This window comes from Ctenocephalides felis, unplaced genomic scaffold (assembly GCF_003426905.1).
Source record: "Ctenocephalides felis isolate EL2017-DRISC unplaced genomic scaffold, ASM342690v1 CF-g0.4_SCAFFOLD_01886, whole genome shotgun sequence".
In the NCBI taxonomy this organism is placed as follows: Eukaryota; Metazoa; Arthropoda; class Insecta; order Siphonaptera; family Pulicidae; genus Ctenocephalides; species Ctenocephalides felis.
Genome location: NW_020538040.1, coordinates 174,254,480 through 174,279,866, shown reverse-complemented (window position 1 = coordinate 174,279,866; position 25,387 = coordinate 174,254,480). Strand labels below are relative to the sequence as shown.

General features: G+C 30.7%; 1 protein-coding gene across 1 annotated transcript; it reads left to right on the top strand.

The window, feature by feature from the left end:
- Positions 1 to 2,669: 2,669 nt before the first annotated feature.
- Positions 2,670 to 6,958, top strand: LOC113377359. The gene is made up of 5 exons (XM_026617652.1): positions 2,670 to 2,802; positions 4,669 to 4,903; positions 4,965 to 5,125; positions 5,848 to 5,940; positions 6,379 to 6,958. The coding sequence occupies exons 2-5, from the start codon at positions 4,680 to 4,682 to the stop codon at positions 6,930 to 6,932; spliced, it is 1,032 nt and encodes a 343-aa protein (XP_026473437.1). The 5' UTR covers positions 2,670 to 2,802; positions 4,669 to 4,679; the 3' UTR covers positions 6,933 to 6,958.
- Positions 6,959 to 25,387: the final 18,429 nt, after the last annotated feature.

Here is a 25,387-nt window from a genome sequence, read left to right as displayed (position 1 = left end):
AAATTACAATTTTTACTATTTTTAAAAAATTCGAGAAACTAAACAAACAAAAAAACACTTTTTTTTCAAACAGTCGCCAATTTGTAAAATTTTTTTTTTACTCATCGCTAGTTCGGGCGATTGCGACATCATTGTAGATTAATAATCTTTTTGTTTTTTGCATTTCCGATGGCTAGGAGGGCTGAAATCATGTCAACACTGAGGTGCCAATTTTTGGAGACCACCCACTTCATCAGCTGCCAGTTTTTACAATTTTCAACTTTTTTATTTTGAAGTAAAACTTCTTTAGGCGCGATATGGGTGTAAAAAATTTTTAGGCGCGACACTGGTGTAAATCCGTACAAATGCAACGAAAATGCCAACGTGTAGTTGAACACTACGACGCCGTAAGCGCTGATGTCGCGAGTATCCACTCCCGTCATGTCATGCGTAAGTCGAGCGCTAAACCCTATATGAACTTGCATTAATTGAATCACGTTTTTTATGTTATGTCCTCATGGAATAAGACTTTTCTTAGAGAATAAATGTGCCATGGAATATAATAAATTTATATTGAATCTCGTTGAAGACAAAATAATATCTACTGCCACGGATATTTATGTAGGTTGCCATGCGACAGATCAACAATCATACATTCGTCAGCAGTTTCAAAAAAATCGGTTATTGATACCGGGGCTTTGCCGTATGAAATAATTTTAGTTCTGAATAAATTTTACATAATAACAACTAATATTGATGTAAGTGATGGCTTAGCTAATGGTTGTGTGGGAAAATTAGTGTACATAGAACGTGGCGATAATGATGAACTTCTACGTTTATGGTTTGAATTTCCCGGTAACATAGGTAACAAAATTAGGAAGAAAGCTTCACATCATATTCAAACTCTTAATATCAGTAGGACAGCTGTGCCGATGCTCAGGAAATCTTATTATTATTGATGTTATATGATTATTAAAAGATGATTTTTAAAATTCAAATATGATGTTTTTTTTATTTTTATCTTAATTGCCTACTCATGCAATATTAAAAGTTTTACTTCAATCGCGTGTGATCCTTACGCGCACTCTTTTTTTTAATTTTTGTTTTGTATTTGAATAATATTAATAAACAAGTGGTAAAAAATGGATAGTAAAATCATTCATTGCTTTCTTTTACGACACTTTAAAAATGACCTAAAATTCATCGCTCTACACTAGAATACCCCCTTAAATTATTATCTGGTATTATATTACCAAATATTTTTAACTTTTATTTAACTCTGGTTACTAGATGTGGCTGATATATAGATTACATAATTTGTTCTGCATATTTAAAATCTCCTTTTGAGCAAAATTAAACAGTTAGTGATCCTAGTGATGTACTGGGCAACTTCTCATTTTTACTCCATATTATAAGTCAAACAATTTTTAATCTATTTGATATTAAATTTCAAATTCAATATTGTAGTTCACTTTTAACACTAGATTTTAAGTATATTAATTTTTTAATGGAACCACGACGCGTTTCGAGTATCTGTTTTTTAAGTAAGCAAAATATATCAACAGCTCCTAAAATAGTATAAAAAAATATTATAAAAAAATTATTCGTCCTAAATACGTCAAATAATCTTATAAATTCCTTATTAGGTTTAAAATGGGGTTCAAAATATGAGCAAAGGACACATTTACATCAAATGTTGACCTCTTCCGGAATACCGCATCTGGAAATATTAGCAAGTCGCTTTCAAAGCTATCACGATGATGAATATCGCCTAAAACTCATAAATGATGGCAACTACGCAATTTTAGTCAAAGCCTTAGACAGAACTTATACTACAAATTCCGAAAATTTAGGCACAGTATCAAAACGTCTCGTCTGTCTTCAGGAATGCTTGACCAGATATTACCTTATGATAGCATTGCAAGTAAATTCACCATATAAACAAGTATTCGACAAGAAAATATCTCAACTGGTCGAATCAGGAATAATAGATCACTGGTTGCAGGCGGTGATTGTAAGTCAAGGAGAAAATTATATATCAGATTTTTTCCAAAGAAGGCCATTTAAGTCTCATAGGCCACAACCTTTATCTTTAAAGCATATGGCTGGAGCGTTTCATTTTTTGGTTTTGGGGAATTCATTTGCTGTTATTGCATTTGTGGCAGAGAAGTTATTAAAATATATCTAAAATAAGACAACGATCAATGTAAATGTTATTTAAGATTAATAATTTATTTCTATTTAATACTGACTTTTAATTGCACTGTAAGTTTAAAACGTGTTTTTTTTTCATTTTAAACCAATTTATTTCTATGTGTTACACACTAAAATAGAAGAAAATTTTCAGTAGGAATAATTTTAGGTAACTGTTATATTATACAGAAGTAATTATAATTTTCTGGATCAAGTCAATCAATCTGTTTCAAATTTTATATGCACTCAATTCAGTATATTAAATGGGTGAATCATTTATGTTTTATTATTGATTATAATTGATTTTGTTTTAAGGAGATATGTTACAGCTATATTAAATAAATAAATAATGTTATTTTCATTTTTTGCATACCAAATGCTTCCAGTTTAAATGCCCCACTCTGTGTTATTGATATTAAAAATTTCCAGTACCCCCCTGTCACATGGTATACATATAAATATTTTTATACTAAATATGAAACATATCAGATTATGAAGTACTTTCAACCAAGAAAGACGTAATTTTAAAATTTAGAGAATGTAATTTTAAAATTTTAGTTCCGTTAAAATAAGTGATAAACATTTCATAACTATATATAATGCAATAGTGACACAATGTTCTATAATTAAGTAAGTGATCACTTGTTTTATTTTAAAATATTAAGGACATGTATTATTAAATTGTATAATATATAATAGAACTGATAAGTAAGTACATACATATATATTTGTGTAGATGTTCATAACTAAATTAAGAGTAAGTGGCATTTTAATTTAGGCAATTGGCATAAACGATTCGAAATGATGTGTAAATGATCCACTAAATTTAGATAAAATTTTCAGCTATTTATTTCGAAAATAATGTTTTTAGATGCACTGAAAGCTAATCAATGCATATTTCAATTGATATCTTTCAAACAGATTTATATGAAATTATATTAATTATCGTGCATAAACTCTCACATGTAAATTTTAATAAATTTTCATAATGCAACCACTTTATTTATTAGCACTATGAAATCTATAAGCCATGTTAAGTTTTATTAAAATCGTTAAAAAAATTAACGTTTAATTACAAAGAAACACTCAATCGTCTCGGCCAATCTTTGCCTAAAACTAATTATCACAAACCGCAACTGATACTTGTGGAATTTTATATATTCAAAATTGGTTCAGAATTTCTTGCGATCGCAAATTTATTCGTTTTTGAAATCGGTTCAGCCAATTTTGAGAAAAAGTCGATGAAATGTCAAAAATCGAAACACGTGCACACACATTTCGATTTTGATCTAAAACGATTCAGAAGGAATTGATACGTCGATATAACATGAGCAACAATTTTCTGGCAAAAACATACATATTTTTCTTTGAGAAGTTAATTATCTAAATGAATTAATCTAATCCCAGATTTATGCATTATTTAACTAAAGTATTATCCTGAAGTTTACATTATAGTTATTATCATGTGGTTGATAGAATAAATATCAATGCAACAGAAATAGTTTTTTTATTCGCTTTGATCAAATGATAAAATGTATTTTGTGACATATGTCTACTTCCTAATAAAAATATTTTTATAGATACGATTTACAAAAGACGCATCAAATTAATAGCATTCTAATTATATATTGCATTTGAAAAATAGAAAGTATTGAGTAAGCATATTATTGAGCTCGAATTTATATGTTTTAAAGAAATATAAAATGGCAAAATATTTGTTCATTAAATATTTTCTCTTTTGGTTCATTATAGTGCAATCAGAATCAATATTTCAGTATATGATTCCTCCAAAAAGTGATTGTTGGTTTATTACACATGATGGCCAGCATTTAAGCAACTTTGCTGTGGAGTCCCTGAACAGATTATACATTCCTTTAGTTTTAAATCAAATGTCAAATATTAAGGATACATATAAAAATATATGCAGAAATTTTATGTTTATCTATAAGTCTATCGGACCCGTAAATTCGCTGTTCTCTAATGAGTCACAGTTAATAAAGGATATTGAATCAAAAAACATTTATAGTGATATATTAGTTATATGCGAGAATTGTAGAATGATTGAAATTGATTCGCACGTAAGAGATATTGCATATAAGCACTTATTGAACGTAATAATAGTATTTATTAGAAACGATTATGATGTACAAAATGAAACTTTAAGTAACTATTTGTCGAATCGAACTGTATTTGAAATGTGGGGGCCTGCAGCCTTTCAACAACCTTATGTAATTACTTACAAAAGTATTGGGGGTTTTAAGCATTTGCTAAACCATTTGTTTGATACCCAGAGAAACTTTATTAAAACTCTAACAATATTTCGAATAAGCGTGTTTCATTGCCCTCCTCACATTATATTGGAAAATGATACTATCGATGGTGTTGAGTATCGAATAATTAATGAGATATTTAAAAGAATTAAAATACCTGTACAAATTTTGAAACATAAATCATCAGATGATCCATGGAAAAAAACTAAAAATGATGTGTTAACAGGAAAATCGGATATGGCAACGTGTTCAGTATGGCTTACTGAAGATACTTTTAATAAGTTTGAAATCACGTCTATACTTGGATCAGTATGTGTAACGATGTTGGTTCCAAAACCAGCCCCGATCAAAACAATAAGTTATTTATTTCTATCACTAGACATCACGGTATGGATTTGTTTTCTAGTGTCAATTTTCACAACGACTTTCTTCTTAAATCAATTGAATAGTTTCTACCAAAGGTAACACCTATATGTTTTTTTCTATTTATATAATTGATTTTTAATTATTGATTGTTTTCAGTAATATTAACGGTTTATCTGAAACAAGTTTATATTTTGAAGATATAACACAATGTTTTCTAACGATCTTGAACATCACAACTTTGCATGGATGTAATTATTTTCCTCGCAATATTTCTTTGAGGTGTTTACTGCTTGGTTGGATTTTATGTAGTATGATAGGTAAAATAAGTACAGATATATATTTTTATTAATTATACAGGCAACAATAAGATTATAAAGTACAGTCAACCCTTCAATAACGCGGTGAATTAGTACAAATCACATCATTTGTACTGGGGTAATAAACTCTAAAGACAGGATAAACTATATATATTGTTTTTATTGAAGTGAAGAGTTATTATAAGAATATAATAAAAAAAATAAACAAAAATCAAAATAAACCGTTTTCAAAAAAAAAAATCAAGCTGATTTTTTTTAGAAAGAATAACGTGCTGTGATGGAGGATCTGACACTGAAATCGATGTAGTACACAGTTATGATTAGTTATAAACATACTGTAAATGATAAAATAGTCGATAATGGGAAAAGGAAACCGCGTTATAGCAGCGCTGTCGCAATTTTAGCTTCCAGAGTTTCGCGTTATAGAAGGGTTGACTGTATTCTATAAGTTATCGGTATACAACTTGATATAGATAACATATTAAGTGCGATTGACGAGTATACTCGTCATGAAAAAAAGGTAGAATTTTGTGAATTGACGAGTATGCACCTAAATCGTTGATCTTTGTCTATTTAATTTGCAATTTTTGAAAAAAAAAAAACAGTTAAATGGTTACTTATAATAGCTGTCTTTCCAAGAATGGGACAGTCTTTCAAGAGATGTTGTATAAATATACATATATAAAGCAAAGAATGTCATACTTGCGTAATTATGTTTACAGTGACTACAGCATACTTTACTGGATATTCATCATTTTTAACTCAACGTAAATATACAGAGCCAATCCGCACTCTCGAAGATATGACAAAAAGAGGTAAAATAATATGATGATATGGTTTTAATCTAATGGATCGAATCTGCCGCATAACAGACCAATGCTAAGGCAGGGCTATGTTATGAAGAAGTTTCCATACAAATTTGTTCTTAATATTGACAAAAGCCATGTGGTTGCTTTGCAGTCAGGCGTCAGATAGAAAACCAAACCTAGAAACCGCACAAATGCCGAAAAAACGATTTTAGATAACAGGGTCTTTCTGACCCAGCTTCATAACATACAAGTGACGTTGCAGTTTATGTGTAAAACGCCTGAATGCACAGCACATACACGACATTTTGACAGTATTCAGTATAATTCAGTTGCATAATGTATGCAAGTTGAAGCGTAACATGGCCTTGCCATAACATTGGTCTGTTGTGCGGTAGAATCGGTCCATGAATTTAGGTAACTCATGAAACGTCGTTTTATTAACAGATGATATTTATTGGGGAGAACATTACAAGAAATTACCTTTCTATTTGGAACTGGAAGCTTCACCTCACAAATATCTGAGGGATTTTTTGAAACGAAATAAACCAGAGAAAAGTTTTGAGCAACGACTACAGCGAATTCGCGAGGGCCACTACGCAATATTTTGCCAAGTGCAAGGTAACAGATATGTAATGGATGTCGAAAATGTAGAAGAAATATCTTCATACGTACAAATTGTAGAGGATTGTATCTCCAAATATTTTACTTCTTTTGCATTAAGCAAACGATCAAGATTTACCCAATTGTTGAACAAATACATAAGTCGTCTTGTTCAATCAGGAATTGTAAAACATTGGTTAAATGACATTATACGTAAATTAAATCGTACCTACATGTACAGGTATTTTAATTCACACAATGAACACGTTGATCCAACACCTTTGACTATGTTTAGCTTGTCAGCGATGTTTTTTATATTAGTGGTGGGGTGGGTAATTGCTTCAATAGTATTTTTGATTGAAGTTTTACAAAGTCGTTACGATTTTGTATGTATATGATTTCGAAACATTTAAATTGTTATCTTCAAGGCACTTTTGTAGAATATCTTCTAGACTGACAAATTGTCTTTTTTCGAAATGTTTGTTAGATGTTTAAACTGTGACATGCTGATTTATATGGATTATAGTGGAAGTTTGTGTTTTTAGCAGTTTTAGAATTTTTTTGAAATTAGTATTTTATTATGTATTTATTGATTATAATAGATATAAATGAGTATAAAATGAATTTTTATGTAATTTTAATTTGTTAATTTTCATTTTAACGATCCTGGAAAACTGATTTCTGAGATTTTCTCGAATTTTTCCTAAAAGTGATATGTAGCTCATAAAACAATTATTGATTTTATTGATTTTATTAATAAATATGAGATTGTTAATTTTAATAGACCTCGATAATTGTAGTTTTTTAAATTTAATTTACCGAGTTTTCAAAACACTAATGATGAGTTTTTCTCGAGTTTTCCGTGAACAATAATTTGTAGTTAAAAATATCGTTTAAAACAAATATTGATTTTATTGATAAATATTGAGAAATATATAAATTTTTGATTTTATTATACATCAATGACCATAAAATGAATCTATATATAATTCTATTTTTTTATTTTACCGATTTTTGAAAAATGATCTTTATGAGTTTTTCTCGATTTTCTGCTAAACGATGATCTCAAGTTCAAAAATATATAAAAGAAAAAATTACAAATAAAACAATATATAAATTGCTAAGTATCTACATATAAATTTGCAATATAGATGTTTTGAATGTACTTACATTATATTATTTTATGATCAAAATAAGACATTGCTCTTTATAGATTTTTTTGCTTTCATTAATGCTAAAGGCAGATAATGAATATAATAATATTACATTTGTAAATCTGGAATATGAGCCTTTAAATTGTAAATTAGGTAAACATACACGTATCAGTAAGAAAAAATATTTCATTTCTCTTTAAAGAATGTAATGTATTTCAAAGTGATAAGTGGTTTTGACCCACAATATGCTCAGCTGATTCGTTCCCCGTTTTTTACTTATTTTATTATTTTATTGCTTTCATTATCTTTAACAATTTCAGTAAAAATAATTTTCATAGTAATATATTTAAACTATAATAGCTAAAAATGGTCGTGACATCTATTCCGCAGCGATATGCATTTGAACCCATGATTCGTGTATGTCGCCTCTTTCCACAGATGGCAGCAGGTTTGCTTGGTACATGGAGTGTTACTTTGTCCGTTAGAATTTTTCGATTTAAAATATGAATTATGTTCTTGAATTTTATATTAGAAAATAAACGAGGCTACCTACTCCTATCAAACTAGAAAATAGAGCATCGAAACTGTAGTTTGAATAAAAAATATAAAACAATAAAATATGCATACATTTTCTTTAAAGAAAAACATATATACTTCATGTTTTTCTAAATAGTTACTATTATTTATATCTCCACAAGATGTGGAGGAATCCTATAGCTCAAATCATTATCAATAATAATTGTTATAATATTTTTTTCTTTAATTTCTATAAATATAAATTTAGATTTTGAAAAATAATTCCTTAGAAGTGGGTTTGATTTTGATGGATACCATTTTCTTTACATTTATTTTAAATACTAATACTTTTTAATTTTTGATTAGAAATTGCTTCACTTCTTTCTATAATTAATTTATATTCAATTTCTAATAAATTTTATTGAATATCTACGGGAATTATTTTTTTTAATAATTTTTTTATTAGGATTATTTTATTTCATTTTAATATCTAATATTTGAATTTTTAATGAATGTTTATTTTAAAAAAATGTTTCAATAATTTAAAGGTCCTAAAGCGAAGCATTTTATATCCTCGAAACCCGAAATGATAGAAAATAATTGAAAAAAAGGGGTTTCTAACTTCAGAAAAATAGATCATAAATATATGTTTATGCTCTTATATGAATATTTGATCTCCTTATCATTACTATTGGATATGATTGACAATTGCTATGTTGTGTTTCTTTTAATAACAATATAATTAAAATATAACATGGTATAACTGTTCTAAAAAAATAACTAAATAGCGTCTATTGAAAATCTGACTTAGATTTTTATAATGGTTTTGATGGGCCAGAGACATATTTAGAACCTATTATTAACAGCAACCAGAACTTAATAGTTATATAAGCTCATTGTGATGATTTCTTTGTAACATAGCTTTATAGATGACAACGGTCACAAATAATTACAGATTCCAAAATTTTATAATTGTTTTTAAAAAACTTAACACATTGAGCATTGAATTAATAAATTGTAACGTTATGATTTGTATTTTTTTCTCAATATTCAAATACGGTTTTAGACTCACGATCAATAAGTTACATTCAACATATTATAATTTCTTTGTTATTTTATAAGAAAAAACGGTCGTGACGAGGATCAGACAGAAAGATGTTACAGAGTGGCTGCGAAACTATAGTCAAAAGTAAAAATCGAGATAGACTTTTCATTTTTTTTCTGTTCACAAATAAATTACAATCTGTATGTAGATAAATATTGAGTAATTAGATTCATATCTAACGGTGGCTTTTTAAAAGGAAAACCCAATGGTTTACCTTTCATACATTATTTTCTAGAGACCGGTTCATAAAATTTAGTATTGGTTGCTCCAAATGTGCTATATTAACTATATTTTAATGAAATTTTTTTTAATAATTCTCAATGTCACTGAAATAGACACTATAAATTGACCACAGATTGGAAAATGGGAAGCACTTCATACTGTAAGATTACTAACCCATCGAACGTCGTTCGCACTTGTTGCTCTAGTGAAAACCTATAGTCGCGCACACCCCAGATTACATAACATGCGGCACTATCTGCGCTCGTATCGACGACAATCGGGTTGTTATTTGCATGGAAAAATACTAGGCATAGTCACTAACGGAAAATATATTACAATTAATACTTATTTTTCTGCAAACTTAAAAAAATCAGGTTTTTAAAAAAATATTTCAGGAAAAAAACGATTGAAATATTTTTGCACGTTATTTTTATATAATTATTAACATTTTCAACGTATTTTTTGCTTGAGTGGGCAGTTTGAATCAAATTCCTCATTTAATGGCACTTTACGTAAGTTTCTTATATTTAGCATGACACAGACATTCGCAAATCGCCATGGAATTTTTAATTATAAATCCTCATAAGGCTTCAAGAAGTCTTCGTATCGTTATGATTTATTAAGAATTTTAATATGGCTGGTCTAGAAATTTGCTTGTATTGCATATTAATGTAATACAACAAATTGATTTGTAATATTATATATTTGTAAAAGAATTTAATTATGCTAAATTTAGAAAAAAAAAGGAAAAATAACATATTTTGTAATTTATTTCGTGCTAGTATATTATTTAACATCTTTAATTTTGTTATTGAAAATGATAAAAAATATATTTACGGTTCAATTCAATGATAAGCAGAGCAATAGAATACCTTATTACACTAATATGTGACTATTCTGGCATAAGTAGACATTGAGCACCTTTTTTCTATTTAAAGCAAGATTAGAATGAAGAATCTTGCTGCTCTTCTTATTTATAATATTATTCAAATTCATCTCGACAATTCAGATTTTATTTAATTTCAAATTAACTATTTTTAAACTCGATTTCTAATTTCTATTTCTATGCAAATTCAAATTAACAATTCATTCTATTTAATTTTAACTCAACATTTCTAATTTTTCATCATTGCCAAGGATCGATTCGAGAATCGCTGGCGTGTGAATCGGGCACACTATTGACTGAGCTATTTTCGCCACTTTTTTCATAATGAATGCTGCAAAACGCTTTCATATTTAATAGTACAAGAGAAATTCGTGCAGAAATAATTTTGGTCCATTTCGAAAGTGGTTAAAAATAAAAATTATTGTCAATTTAATAGTTAATAAATAATGGAAATATTGAAATTATAATTTTAATAATATACAAGAAATTATCGATTTTTTTTAATAGGTTTTAGTTTTGATTTTGGGCGTAGTTATTAACTTTTTTTATGGCAAGTTATAGTAATCGCAAAAAAATCGAAAATAATTTTTTTTATTAACTTCCCGTAGGGCAAGTTATAGTAATCGCAAAAAAATCGAAAATGAAAAGTTTTATATATCTTAACGTTTCAAAGGTTTCTGAACATTTTGGCATACCTTAGAAAAAATGGATGTATTTGTGTGTGTGTGTGTGCGTGTGTGTGTGGGTTCAGATATTTTCGTCGACGATTTCGGGAACACCGATCAACCGATTTAAATTATTCAAAAAACATTCGATTCATATTGATAAGGAGATGTGCTGATTAGTTTTTGGCAAAGGCAGGTCTAGCCGTTCCGAAGATACGGGGCAAAAAGAGCCAAACGGCAACTCAAAGGCAAAAACGGTAACTCAGTTTTTTAAGAGAACGGAGCGTCCGATTTTAATAATTCAAAAAACATTTTACTTGTATTGATAGGATGAAGAATTGATCAAATTTTCATAAAGGCAGGTCTAGCGGTTTCGGAGATCTAATAAAAAAGTAAAAAAAAAATGCCATTTGGCGGTCAAAAATGATCATTAGACATATGCACATCAAATTATCAGATATTTTATAGAGATTTTAACATTAAGTATAAATTTTGTTTGCATTTCTTCGGGTTTCGTACCAATGTTTATTTGTTAGACGGCGACGCGGCGCTTACGCGCTTTGACATTTCGTCTCTATGCGGTGAAAGCAGTACGATTGCTTTGAAAAAAAGTTTAGAATTTCCAAAATATGTCAAAATACTAGTTTCTCAAAATACTAATTTTCAAAAATGTTAATCGTTTTTAAAAAAATTATAATATTTGGTACGGAAAGTTTCAGCAATTTGCCTTAAGGCTAGATGCCATGCGCCCCACTAGTTTATTTTTTCGTTTCAAAGGTTTCTGAACATGTTGGCATACCTTACAATTAGAGAAAATGGATGTATGTGTGTGTATGTGCGGATACAATTTTTCGTCGACGATTTCTAGAATACGATTTAGATATTCAAAAAAGATTTGATTTTTATTGATAAGGAGACATGCTGATTAGTTAGGTCCATCTGTTTCGAAGATACGATGCAAATAGTGCCAAAACTAGTAAATTGTCCATTTGGCGGTCAAAAATGATCATTAGATTGCTTTTAAAAAAAGTTCAAAATAAAAAAAAAATCAAAATAAAAAAAAATAATTTTAAAATTTTTAAAAATCTAAATTTTTAAAAAATTTCGAAGCTATTTTAAAAATTTTAATTCTCCGTTCGGGAAGTTTTAGCAATTTACCTTAAGGCACGAAGCCATGCACCACTAATTTTATTAACTGTATAGGTAATATTTATATCGTTACAAATCTAATATAATATCATAGCAAGTAAAGTTTATATTATTAAAATCACAAAATTACATGCCTTTCCGTCTCGGCGAACCAACAAGTTATTTATTTGGTATTCGTGTGTAGTCCCTCTGAAGATTGATTTCCTAACACGTCCTTCAACTTCGCGCTGCCCTCCCTGCGCCTTCGTCGCAGTTGCCGTACGTAGCTCGAGCGTAGAAGGGTGTGAGTTACATGTCCGTGACGTCAGTCGGAGTTCTCATTCATAAATCTAGCGGGTGATTCCTGGCGTTGGTGCTACGCCGCCGCAGCAGCGCTCATCGCGGCTTATCGATTATCCTCAAGGTCATCGTATGAACGCGGTACTACGGGCGCCTGCGCGTCCCGCGTTCACGGTCACGAGGTTCTTCTCCCTGAATCATGGGGCAGTCGATATCGTCGAAAGAACCTATTCTGTTTCCGGTTTCACGAATTTCCTAGTCAATAATAATAATAATAATAACTAAATATATTCCATTGAATATATATGTGTACATAATATTTCTCATTTCGGATTTTTACCCGTAGGTATATCATCCTTCATATTTGTTCTATCAATACAATAATAAGTATTTCAGATATACAAGTTGTGACATAATTCTGTGACAAAAAAGAGGAAAGAAAAATTATTCCCCAAAAAAAAATCACTCAGCACTATTTATAATAACAAATAATAACTCAAAAAGGAGAAAAACAAAATAAAAGATTTATTCACTTTATGGGAGAATATTTGCGTCGAGCCAAGTTTCATTTACCGCTATGGGTCAATCAGTATATATTTTGGCATGGCGTGATTGCCATACCAAATATCGTCTCTTGTGTATTGGCCGAGGCCCGCGATGTTAACATTAGGATGATCCCCACATTTTAGATAAAAATTCTCAGTGAGCTTTTTTATAAAGTCTATTATGGTCGGTAAGTCAGTCTGTTTGTGTATGTATTTTGAAGAGTAGTAATGTCTAGTCAGTGGGTTCCTTATTTTGTTGAGTACGAGTCGTAGTGTCTTATTTTGTAATGTCTGTAGTTTTCGTAAGTTAGTCTTAGTCGTCGCGTTCCATGCCGGAGCGGCGTATGTCAGTATCGGTCTTATTAGTGTCAAGTAAAGTGTTCGCTTGTTCTTCACGCTTAGCGGGCTGTTCTGGTTCAAGAGAGGTCTCAGTAGATTCAACATCCCGTAAGCCTGTCCAATTTTTGTATTAATATGTTTTGTGAAGCTGAGTCTATGGTCCAGGGTCACACCAAGGTATTTGACATCCTTCGACCACTCAACTTCACAGTCCAATACTTTAATTTTGTCCAAGTCAGTCAGTCTAGTCATGGCATTTTGGCTCTTTGTAAATAAAATTGCCTCCGTCTTTTGCGGATTGATTTTAATCTGCCATTTGTCAGTATATTTCATCAGCTTGTCTATGTGTGTCTGTATCTTTGTAGTCAGTAGCGTCGGTGATCGTGATGATTTGTATATGGCAGTGTCGTCAGCAAACGTCAGTAACGTTGTGTAGGCGTCAGTGGGTATGTCGTGAATGTAGACGTTAAACAAGGATGGTCCCAGGATCGAGCCCTGCGGTACTCCCGCCGTCACTTGTTTAACCGTCGAAAGTCCGTTGTCTACTTGTACAGTGAAGTTACGGTCTGAAAGGTATGAGTGTAAAGTTCTCGTTATGTACGGTGGAAAGTTGAGTTGGATAAGTTTATGTACAAGTCCGTCCATCCAGATGGTGTCAAATGCCTTCTCAAAGTCGAGTAACACCAATCCGGTATGGTTTCGTCTGTTGAAGTTGAGTACTGTATTTTCTATGAGTTTTGTCAGTGGGTGTAGTGTAGAGTGTCGTTCTTTGAATCCGTATTGTGTGTCAGGTATAATTTTGTTGTGTCTTATGTGTTTGTTAAGTCTTTTGAGTAGTACCTTTTCGGCTACCTTACTCATTGTGTTGAGGAGGCTGATCGGTCTGTAGTTCTGTGGTACGTCTGGCTGTTTCCTTGGCTTCACTATTGGAAATATGATGGAGGTTTTCCAAGAAGCAGGAAAGCAGCCTTTTGTCATTAGTCTATTTATTATGCGCGTAAGTAAAATGTAGGCGTTCGTCGGCAGTTGTTTAAGTATTATGTTTTGTAGTCCGTCCGGTCCTGGTGCTTTTCTGTTCGGTAATTTTTTAACTATTGTCTTTATTTCGGAAACTGTGGCAGGGTCTATTCGTAAGTCTTTGTCTCTGTGGAGGTCAGTGAAGTCTTGAATTGTCTCGTGTACGTCTTGTTTCAGGTCTGCGTTTGACATATTGGCATTTTGTTTATGTATGTTTTCAAAGTTTTTTGCCAATATTTCCGCCTTGTCTGCTGGTGTCGTTGCGTAATTATTGTCAGTTAATTTGAGTGGAGGTATGGATGTTGGTTTTTGCGTCAGTCTTTTTGCTGTCTGCCAAATTTTGTGTGGGTCAGTATTTATGTTCTCGAGTCTTTTGGTCCAAGTGCTGTTTCGGTGGTCACGTATTTCGTTGGAAATAATTTTTGTCAGTCTGTTAACATGTTCCTTGAGTAGTCTGTCACCGGTACGTTGCCACAGTTTCTTTGTATGATTTTTAAGTTGTATTTTCAATAAAATGTGTTCTGGCAAGTCGTTGACTGGTGTTGTTCTTGAGTCTAGTGTCGGTATAGTCTGTTGTACGGCGTCTGTGATTGTCAGTGTAAGGTGTGTTACAGCCTCCTCAATGTCAGTGTTGGTATCGATTGGCATAGTGTGTCGTGTGTTGTCTGTGATGATGTCTCTGAAAATTGGCCAGTTGGCTCTGGTGTAATCTAAAAATTTGCGTTTGGGAGTCTGGTCGACGTCTAGTCTGTCTGAAATGGTCATGAAAACTGGATTATGGTCGGAGTTGAAAAGTGTTCTTGTTATGGGTTCGGATGTTACGTGTAGATTTTTTGTCAATGCCAAATCGATCGTACTGTGGTGGTGCGTCTGTACGGTGGCGTATCTGGTCGGCGTGTCAGGATAATGTAGTTGTGCGTCTGTGGTGTTGTGTTCGGTCAGGTATTCGTAAAGTCTGTTTCCGTTCGCGTTGTTGAAGTTACAGTTCCAAGATGTGTGTTGTGCGTTAAAGTCTCCTGCCATAAGTACAAATCTGTTCGAGTCCAGTAGTCTTTGTAAGTCCGTATGTTCTAGTCTGCTTGCCGGGATGTAAATCGATATTATGGTTACTTTTTGACCTCTCTTGTATACATTAATAGCTGTTATTTCAGAACTGCCCGCTGTCAGGTTTGGCACTTGCTCGTGTCTGATGTTAGACTTAATCAAAATCGCAGTGCCGCCCCATCCGCGTGCGTCCGTCTGTCTGTCGTTTCTGTAAACTTTGTAATTGTTTATATAGAGTCTGTCCGTAGGTTTGAAGTGTGTCTCGTTAATCAGTACTATGTCCAGATCGTATTTTGTTATCGTCTGTCTCAGTTCGTCAATGTTGTTTTTAAGTCCATTAGAATTGAAATGCATTATTTGTAAGTCTTGCGATTGGTTTATGGTGATGATGTAAGAAAGTTCAAAATTGTTGTGTATTTGTCGTTATAAGTCATGTTTGTGTTTAGTGTTTTTGTCAGTTTGTATAGCTCACTGAAAATTTGCTTTACCTGGGGATCCGCAAATAGCTTCCTGATCTCGCCCATAGCAGTAAAGAGTCCTTCCGGAGTGTTGAGATCTGGATCTGGCTGGTTGGTTGTAAACTCGACCGTTGATGGTGTTGGCCGGATCGGTGCTGGTCTTGGTGATGGTGAAGGCCAGGCCGGTGATAGTGTGGACTGGAGCGGAGGTCGGTATGATGTCCGTGGGACAGGGAGTTGAGGATAATCAGGTTTGAAGTTAGGGCCGGTGTTTGTCGGATTTAGAGCTGACGAGAAACTTCTTGTCAGTGGCATTGGTGTTGGAGCTGGCGCATATACTTTTCTTCTCTTGAGAGTATCGTTTTCCTTCTTCTCAATGAAATTAAGGAGTGCGGAGCACTGAGAATAGTTCGCCGGGTGTTCTTTCTTACAATTGACACACATCGGTGCCTCGGTTAGTAGTTTCTTGCACGCACCTGGCGCGTGCATCTCGAGGCACTTTATACACCTGTACTTCATATCGCAGGTGTACGATGTGTGTCCAAAATTCAAACAGTTGTGACACTGTAGAGCCCTATTTTGTGACCTGTATGTCTCCCAAGAGAAGATGTGCCCTCCAATGTTACTAATTTGCTTCAGCTCCGACATGTCTTGATCTTTCTCCAGAGAGACAATGTATATGGGCAGCTTATGTTGGCTGCCATCCGATAACTTTCGTTTGATCTGTATCACTTGTCTGACTTTAATTCCTTTCAATAAGAGGTCTTTGCAAACTTCAGCTTCGGGTATCGAAGGATGAAGTCCAGTCATTGTAATTTTCTTCGGCAAATCTTTTCTCATCGAGTATGTGTAGAATTGGTAATGGCATTCTCTCAATACCTTTTTAACTTGCTCGTGTTCCTGGATTGTATCTGTAAAAATTTTGTGTAATTGCGTGTTGAAAAACTGATATCTAAATTGGATCTTAGTTGTGTCTCTGATGTACTTTATTGTTTTCAATTCTAAGTTTGCCTTGATGATGATGGGTGGTATTTTCTCAGTTGTTTTGCTTAACTTGTTCGGTGATTCTCGATTGCCAGACTCGGATGGCTGCTGTCCAACATTTCCCTCTGGTTCCTTCTTCTTAGCTCTCTTTCTCCGTGACACTTTTCTATATTCGTTCAACTCCCTGTCTGTATCCATGTCCGATCGGTCCGATAGTGCATTGAATTTGTTTTTGAGGGCACCGCTGGTCTGCACCTCCATGCTCATTTTGATCTTCTTCCCAGGCTTCTGCCTGGGAATATCCTTGGGCTCTTCAATATACTCGGCACTGATTTTAAGAAAATAAATCAAAAGTACTTAAAACAAATAAATTTAGAAAAATCACTTTCTAAAATGCGCTTATCCTCTAACCATTACCAACACCGACCCAGTGTTTGGAAAGAGGAGTCAGCAAAGGCACGTTCACCTTTAAAATTTAGAACACTGAACAAGGTGTATATTACCTTGTAAGTATTAAGCCCGGTGCCTTTAAAAAGGCAAGATTTAGAATCAATTCCGGACTTATTACTTATTTCACAAAATCTATTGACACTTCACTGAAAAACAAATGACAATCCTTACATATCTCCCAAAAGTTTTTTCCTAGTCAATTTCTGTAAACACGAATTCATTTTTGAAACATCTGTAATACATTATATGCAATGTATGCGGGTAATTGTTGTTTGGCGATATTGATCTTGGGGCTTGATGTGGAATTGTTTAATTAAGCTGATGAAGTAAAGTTGTTAGATTGATAAGGAACTGATCTATTAGTGTATGATAAATATTTGAACTTTAAATCACACGGAAGAAATCAAATATTTTGGATATTTTTTATTAATTTATTACAATGGCATCTAGATGAAAATTTATGAAAGATGGCCATGAAACCGTTTATATTACAATCGCCAAATTAAAACACCTAATTTACATATTAACGCCACGATGATATAAGGAAAATGTTCACATGGGTCTTGGTAATGATAATTTAGTTAAAAATGGAAACTTAATGTAACAAAAAAAAGGCCAAAATTCGTACACATTAATCGCCATGATGATATCAGAAAAATGTTCACATGGGCCTTGGTAATAATAATTTAGTTGAAAATGGAAACTTAATGTAACAAAGAAAAAAAAATTGCTAAAATTCGTACTCGTTAATCGCCATGATGATATCAGAAAAATGTTCACATAGGTCTTGGTAATGATAATATAGTTAAAAATGGAAACTTAATGTAACAAAAAAAAAATTGCCAAAATTCCTGGAATAACATCATTTTTTATATTGTTGAAATGACCCTATATTAAAACTTTTTTTAACAAACCGTGTCTGTCTTATATGCTGGCCAAGAAATTTTCAGATTTTGTTTCTGATAGGCCAAGCTTTTTAAACATACTGCAGCTTGACGTGATCTTCATCATCTTCATCGTCAGTCATATATGTCAGACACTAAAAAGTTCTACATGAGCCCTGTCAGATATATATATATATATATATATATATATATATATCTGACAGGGCTCATGTAGAACTTTTTAGTGTCTGACATATATGACTGACGATGCGATTAACGTGTAAAAGTATCCTAAATATTAATCTCAAATCTGTTTTACAAAGTTGCGAAAAGTCCATTGCAATATTTTACATTTCTGATGACTGTTTCAAAAGTTAAAAAGTGCTTGTTGGGAATAGAATTTTTCTTTTCTCTGGCTCAAAATAAATACTTCTGACAGTCATAATTAGAAAACTCAAAGATATACCTAACCCTAGTATCTGAAAACCTTTCAAAATATATGAAATATCGATTGTCATAAATAATAATATATATGAAATTTTCAATTTAGTTTCCCTTATTAAATTCACTCTAATAAATTTTAGCAATTTTCTAATAAATAGAACAATAAAATTAAATCGATACAATTTAAATCCAACATGTTGGTCAAATTCTTTGGAAAATTTTCTATTTTCAGCAAAATTTTTTTTTATTATCTCTTTTATTTACAACTGTCCAGTAAAGGACATTCAATAAATTTGATGAATTTACAATAGTCGGCCGAAAAGGGACATTGTATACTACAAGGGCATGTAGGAAAAAACGACTCAGTAGTTGTTTTCCATTCGATATAAAATTCACAATATTTTATTGATAATTATATAATTTTAGTTATTTACTTATTAAAAAATTTCTTATGAATAATGATTAAGTTATTGCCATTTTTTATCAGGAGAGTTGATGGCTTAAATCCAGGGGCGCTTTTTTTTTCAATCTTCTTGGATAGTTCTCTGTTATCAAGGAGTTTGCTAATGAATTTGGGTGACTGATTAGCTTGTTTCTATACTTTTGTGCTGTTTTTGTTATTACTTCATTTATGGTAGGTGTATTCGTGTCGACATGAATCAACCAGTTGGGAACATATTTTGGAGCTAATTTTCAAAAATTTGTTAATTTAATTTATTAAGCTAATTTTTATACTTATCTGATTTCGTATTTATTTATATCTGATTATATAAAGCGTTTTTTTGTTAAGAGTTTTTCAAATTTTACTAATTACAAAATAATTTTGGAATAAGAAATGTAAAATGAAATTTGGAAAGCAGAAATTTTGATAAATCTTAACATACTTTAATTGCAAATCTTACCTTTTATCAATTTGCAATTTAATTACTATATATATGGCAAAATACTTTAGAAAAAAAAAAACAATTTGAAATATTTTCAGGTGCATTGTTTTAGGGACGTTCTGCCTAACTCTAATTTTAACGGATTATATATTTATTATCTCATTGTTTAGAACATCTCGAACATTCATTTACCCTCTCTGTAAATTCGCGTTCCGGTATTCGATCGCGGCGGTTGCCACTGAAAGAGCGCGCCCTTGGTCTCGGCTGCGGTGAAAGTCTCGAATACTCTGGGCCGCGGATGACGAGAAACGGCTGCGGCAGATTTCATTCATGGATCGCTATTGTTACAAGCGCTTCTCAAACTTTGAACCCACGCAAGAATTTGTAGGGACAGACGTGCGCAGAGAGATTCGGTTGCGCTGGATCCATTTTATGAATGAACACGTGTTATGAACTGAAACGTGTATGTGTATTGCCTGTGACTTGTGGTACTCCATCATCCTCCTTGAGGGTGATATGCGGTTTCTCAGACTGTTTTACTGTTACCTCAAAATATAAGCTGAAACATAATTTAGAGTTATATATCATCATTGCTAGTAATATCTTGTAGATACTATGAATATTTATCAGAAAATATTATTTTGAAATTTTTTGCACATTTAGATTTTTTTTAAATGCATGTGAACATAAAATGTATTGAACGAAGCATAGAAAGCAAAATAACTCTGATTTATAATATTACTGCTCAAAGATTCAAAATTCGAACCTAGTTATTAAAATAGTTTTTTGCAATGTTTTATCTGATACGCGAATAAAGTTTATTTTGAATTAGTACGATATTCTAAAGACTAAGTAGTAACTTAAAAGTTCAATTCGAAAATTTACTTATAATAAATATTACAAGTTATTTAATAAAAATCCTACAAGCATTTTAGCAATTTTTTCAATATTTAGTGTATAAAATGTACGCAAAGTATTGAAATTATATTTGATTTTGTTTTGCCTAATTAGATTTTTTGAAAATACAATTCAACATAAAAATTATTGTAAATAAAGATATTGTATACATAATACAAAGCTTCATTAAAGATGAGAGGGGTTTATAATATTACTGCTTAAATGTCCAAAGATCTAACTAAATTATAAAAAATGGTTTTTCAATTTTGAATCTTAGGCGCGAATAATATTTATTGTAAATTAATAAGAATCTTCAAATACAAAGTAGAATTCAAAACGTCTACTTGAATAGTTGGTACATATGCTTGCAATGAATGTTATAAGCTGTTAATAAAAATCTTAACTATTTAAAAAAAATAGTGCATAAGCCAATATTTAGTGAATAAAATATAAAAATAAAAAAGCCAATATTTAGCAAAGTATTAAAACCTACATAATTAGCAATATAAAATTTATTTATTTATTCAGGAATCAGAAATCACAAAAAAATATTTATAAGCTAAATTGAACATACCTGTAGATGTATATATAAGGGAAAAAACAAATGATATTATAATAATTTGATATGGATATCTCAAATTTTCAATTTTTGCCAAATTATGGTCTATTTTAATATACATAAATTTTTATATAAGCTATATATTTTTATGACTTCTGTGATAAAAAAAAATATTGCACACAAGTTAATTTAATTAAAAAGAATCACAAAAAACTAATTGAAATTTTTTGTGCAATTTATTCAATTTAAACGTATAGAATCTATACTATAATTTTTTAACTCTTAATCCTGATTAATCTATAGTATAGATTAATCAGGATTAAGAGTTAAAAAATTATAGTATAGATTCTATACGTTTAAATTGAATAAATCGAGTTAAAAAATTCTACAGTTCATGTATTGACGAAGAAATTTATTGATATTTTAATAATTTGTTACGGATATCTTGAATACTTAATTTTAGATTCAATACTGTCGTTTTTGATATCTACATTAGTTTCTGCATGAATTATATATTTTCATGGCACATGTGACAAAAATAGTTTTGTACAGGATCTAGCAATGGCATAATTTAAAAGAATGTAATTTTTTAATTAATTTATTTAACGATTAGAATATCTATAAGCTATCACAACATCTTAATTACTAGTGACTGAATACAAAAGAATGTCACAAAAAAGTAATTAAAATATCTTTGTGTAATTTGTAATTTAAGCGTCGTGATTAAATTGGGATCTGAAAATCTTAATAAATCAGTCAATTGAAATAACCAGATTTCTCTGATAACCAAAATCAATTAAGAATCTCTGCAACCTTTAGTTTCCATGAACGTGTGGATAGCGATATGAAAGCTGTTGCCTGGAGTGGGGTTACTAGCGACCATATGCAGATCATTCCATTCATTATTTCCAAACCAACTGTTCACATTATAGCTTCCTAGTTGGGGAATTGTTGGAAAATTTTGAAATTTTAACTGGAAATATTTTTCTTGGCGACTGAAAGATCATTTACATGTAAATATAATAGTCAGTTTTTGTCGCAAAAACGAGGAAATATCGAACGCATCATTGATTGTTTGCTTTTTTGGTTAAATCAATAAAAATCAAATTAGTATTCGTATCAACGAGATAGAAGCTGGAAAAAATAAAAATGCGTAATCCAGTTTTAATTAAGTATTGTATTTATTCATTATACATATGATAATATATAAAGTTATATAATGCAATAGAATCACACAAGTGTACACAAACGATTTGAATAATTTGTTTCTGTTCAAAACCACTGTTTTTGTTGTTTTCTTAGTAGTATGAGTACTTTAGCTCATTTATATTTTTGCAAAGAATGGCTTTATGAAAATTCCTTTGTCGGCTCAAAGCAAATAAGCAAATAATTTGTGTAACTTTCAAATATTAAAATAGCACTTTATGCTGCATAGTCGGTTATTTTCACTTTACACAACACAAGACTATTCATATGCAGAGTTACTTCGTTAAACACAAACGACATTTACTGCCGTCTTTAGTCGCTTAAGCATAAAACATGCGCAAGCTGGCCCTGAAAATGCAATAAAGTTAATGTAAATAAATATATGATCATCTTACTACAAAAAAGAACTACACATATGTATTGAATATAATCAAGCGTGTTACGGGCATCACTAATCGACAATTCATAATTCATAATTTTACTGAACGTGTAATTTACGTAGTGACGCAATTATGTGACAAAAGTTTTGATACACCGAAGCATCAGTTCTTGTTTGGTACATTGATAAAAATATACATTTAACAATGTTTTAACCTTTCCGCTACGATACTGCTTACCGCAAAAGTGACACCGCCATACGAGCCAGCCAGCCGCCCAAGTATTTAATACTCAAAATATTTTAAGAATTTCCAATTATTATCAATAAAAATATGTTATAAAATTAGAAATTACATTTTTAAAAACTATTTTTTTATAGAATGATGTATATTGAAGCAATAATCATTAATCACCACACTCGATGTTATCTATGGGCGACATCCGCATAACGAGCTGTGTGTACGAATGTCGCCTATAGGCTAATATTTCAAGTAACAATTTTTTATATAATTCAAATATAGATTTTCAATGAAAATCTATGAAATCTATAAATCTACGAAATGAAATTTTTTTATTTAGAGTTTATGTACGTTTACGTTTTCTTCTGAAGCTTTGAGTTGAAATGCCGACTGTACCAAAATAAATGTTTATGCGACAGATAATTTTATTCCTACATATTATTACAAAGTTATTGCTGTTAATTATAACTATTACGACTAATTACAAATAATTGCGGATTTTACTTATACATTACTTTAGTTAAATTTTCAGGTTTGCTAATGTAGTTATTGGATAGATGGCAATCCAGATGCCAATCAGTCAAAAAGTTTTTTGATCGCTTGTGGAGTTTTTGTTTGACGCTTGTGGAAAAATAGAATATCAAAAGGAACATTTTTCTCATATTTTGCCTTTTTATTTTCACAAAGAGAAAAACGTATTGTAAGCTCACAAAAAATGTGGACTTTAGTTACAGAACTGTAAATATATAATAAATCAGAAATTTATATTTCAATAATACTTTTGAATTGGATTTGATACAGCACGATAATTAACTAAAATGTAACAAATATGAACAATGCCCTTATTTAGCATTTCACATGAATGAAATGTTTAATGAAAATTATCAGAATCATTACAAGTTCTAATGTTTAACATTTTTTTTATGAAGACATTAATAAACAGTTAGTTAGTCAGACACTAAGTTTTAAAGCGTTAAATTATATATATGGCCCAAATTTTATTGCAATTGAGTGATAAAACGAACGGGTAATGTAACAAAAAGCATTTTAAAGTCGTTAAATATTTTAATAGCCTGGAGACTAGCAACTATTAAATTAGTTCATTATGTAATTATTAGTACTTTATATTTACTGAAATATTATGGAAAACTGAAACTTAATTTAAAATATAATAATAATAATAATGAAGATTTATTTTATATGGGTGGTAAATTTCAGAAATGTGTCAGAAATTTAATGAAATTTTATTAGCAAAATTAAAAATTTATTAGCAATTGACTAATTCACTATTTTATTTATCGAATAGCACATTTAACAAATTTATAATTGTATTTATTGAATGGAGCAAATGGTTTCATCCAAAAGAAATTGGTTTTGTAATTATTTTTATGTTTTGTGCATTTTAATTTGCTACAAATGTATACATAATGCTACGTATACATAAAATATAAGCTTATAATATGTATACATTTATATATTAACAGCATGTTTTATTAATTAAATATTATGATTTCTCCTATGTGAAAAACAATCTTGCATAGCCTTATAATATTCTAATTAGAAAAATAATCAGAAGACCACGTTGTAGCATTTGATCATCAGACAGAACATCTCTATACGACGTCATTTGTGTTTAAACTAAAATTTTTAAAAGCATCATTTTGAAGAAAATGTTGGTTTAAAAAGCTACGTAAGCTAAAGCGTCATAGATGACATACTATATAGTGCGCTATAGTTTATATTAAATATAAATACGTGATCTAAACTACGTAATTCAGTTTGAGAGTCAAAATTCAATATTAAAAGCAAAAATGTAGACCATTCTAGATGTAGATTAATAGACAGGATTAGTTATGCCAACACATTTAATTGGAGTAGTTCTAAAATTATTTAATTAACAAACATAGTATTATACTACATAATACGCCTCAAATCATATGTCGCAAATGAAATATAATTATTCATTTATCAATGAACTCGTACTAACCATATTTTGATTTTATCCATTATTTATCTACATAATAAAAACTGTCGTTACGGAAGTATAGCCAAAGACAATATGCGTGACAATATTGTATATTTTACGCAAAAGCATTCATTATTATCATTGAGAGTTAAAGTGATTAATTAAAAATCATAATATTTGGGTTTCACGTTTTTTGACCTTTTTTATTTGGACGAATGAATTTGTAGCGAGAGGTTGAATGCTCTACATAACTGTCATTATTAGAATTATTATATACAAATTTATAAATAAACTGGTAATAAGTGCCATTTTGCAGTTACATCAACTTCTCAATATGTTTTAATAATTGACTTATCAATAAAAATTTAAATTTAGCAACTTTTAAAATTGTGATGATCGTACAACCTCAATAAAAACACGAACACTGATATCTTTAGAACAGTTTTAAACTTGCAAAACCGGCTGAGGAAATTTTTTGAAATTTAAAAAAAAATCCACTTTTTTGAAAATTTTGAAATGCATTTAAGTCGGATGATCCATACTGTCCAAAATTACTTTTGTTAGTTTGACTATATGTGAACTT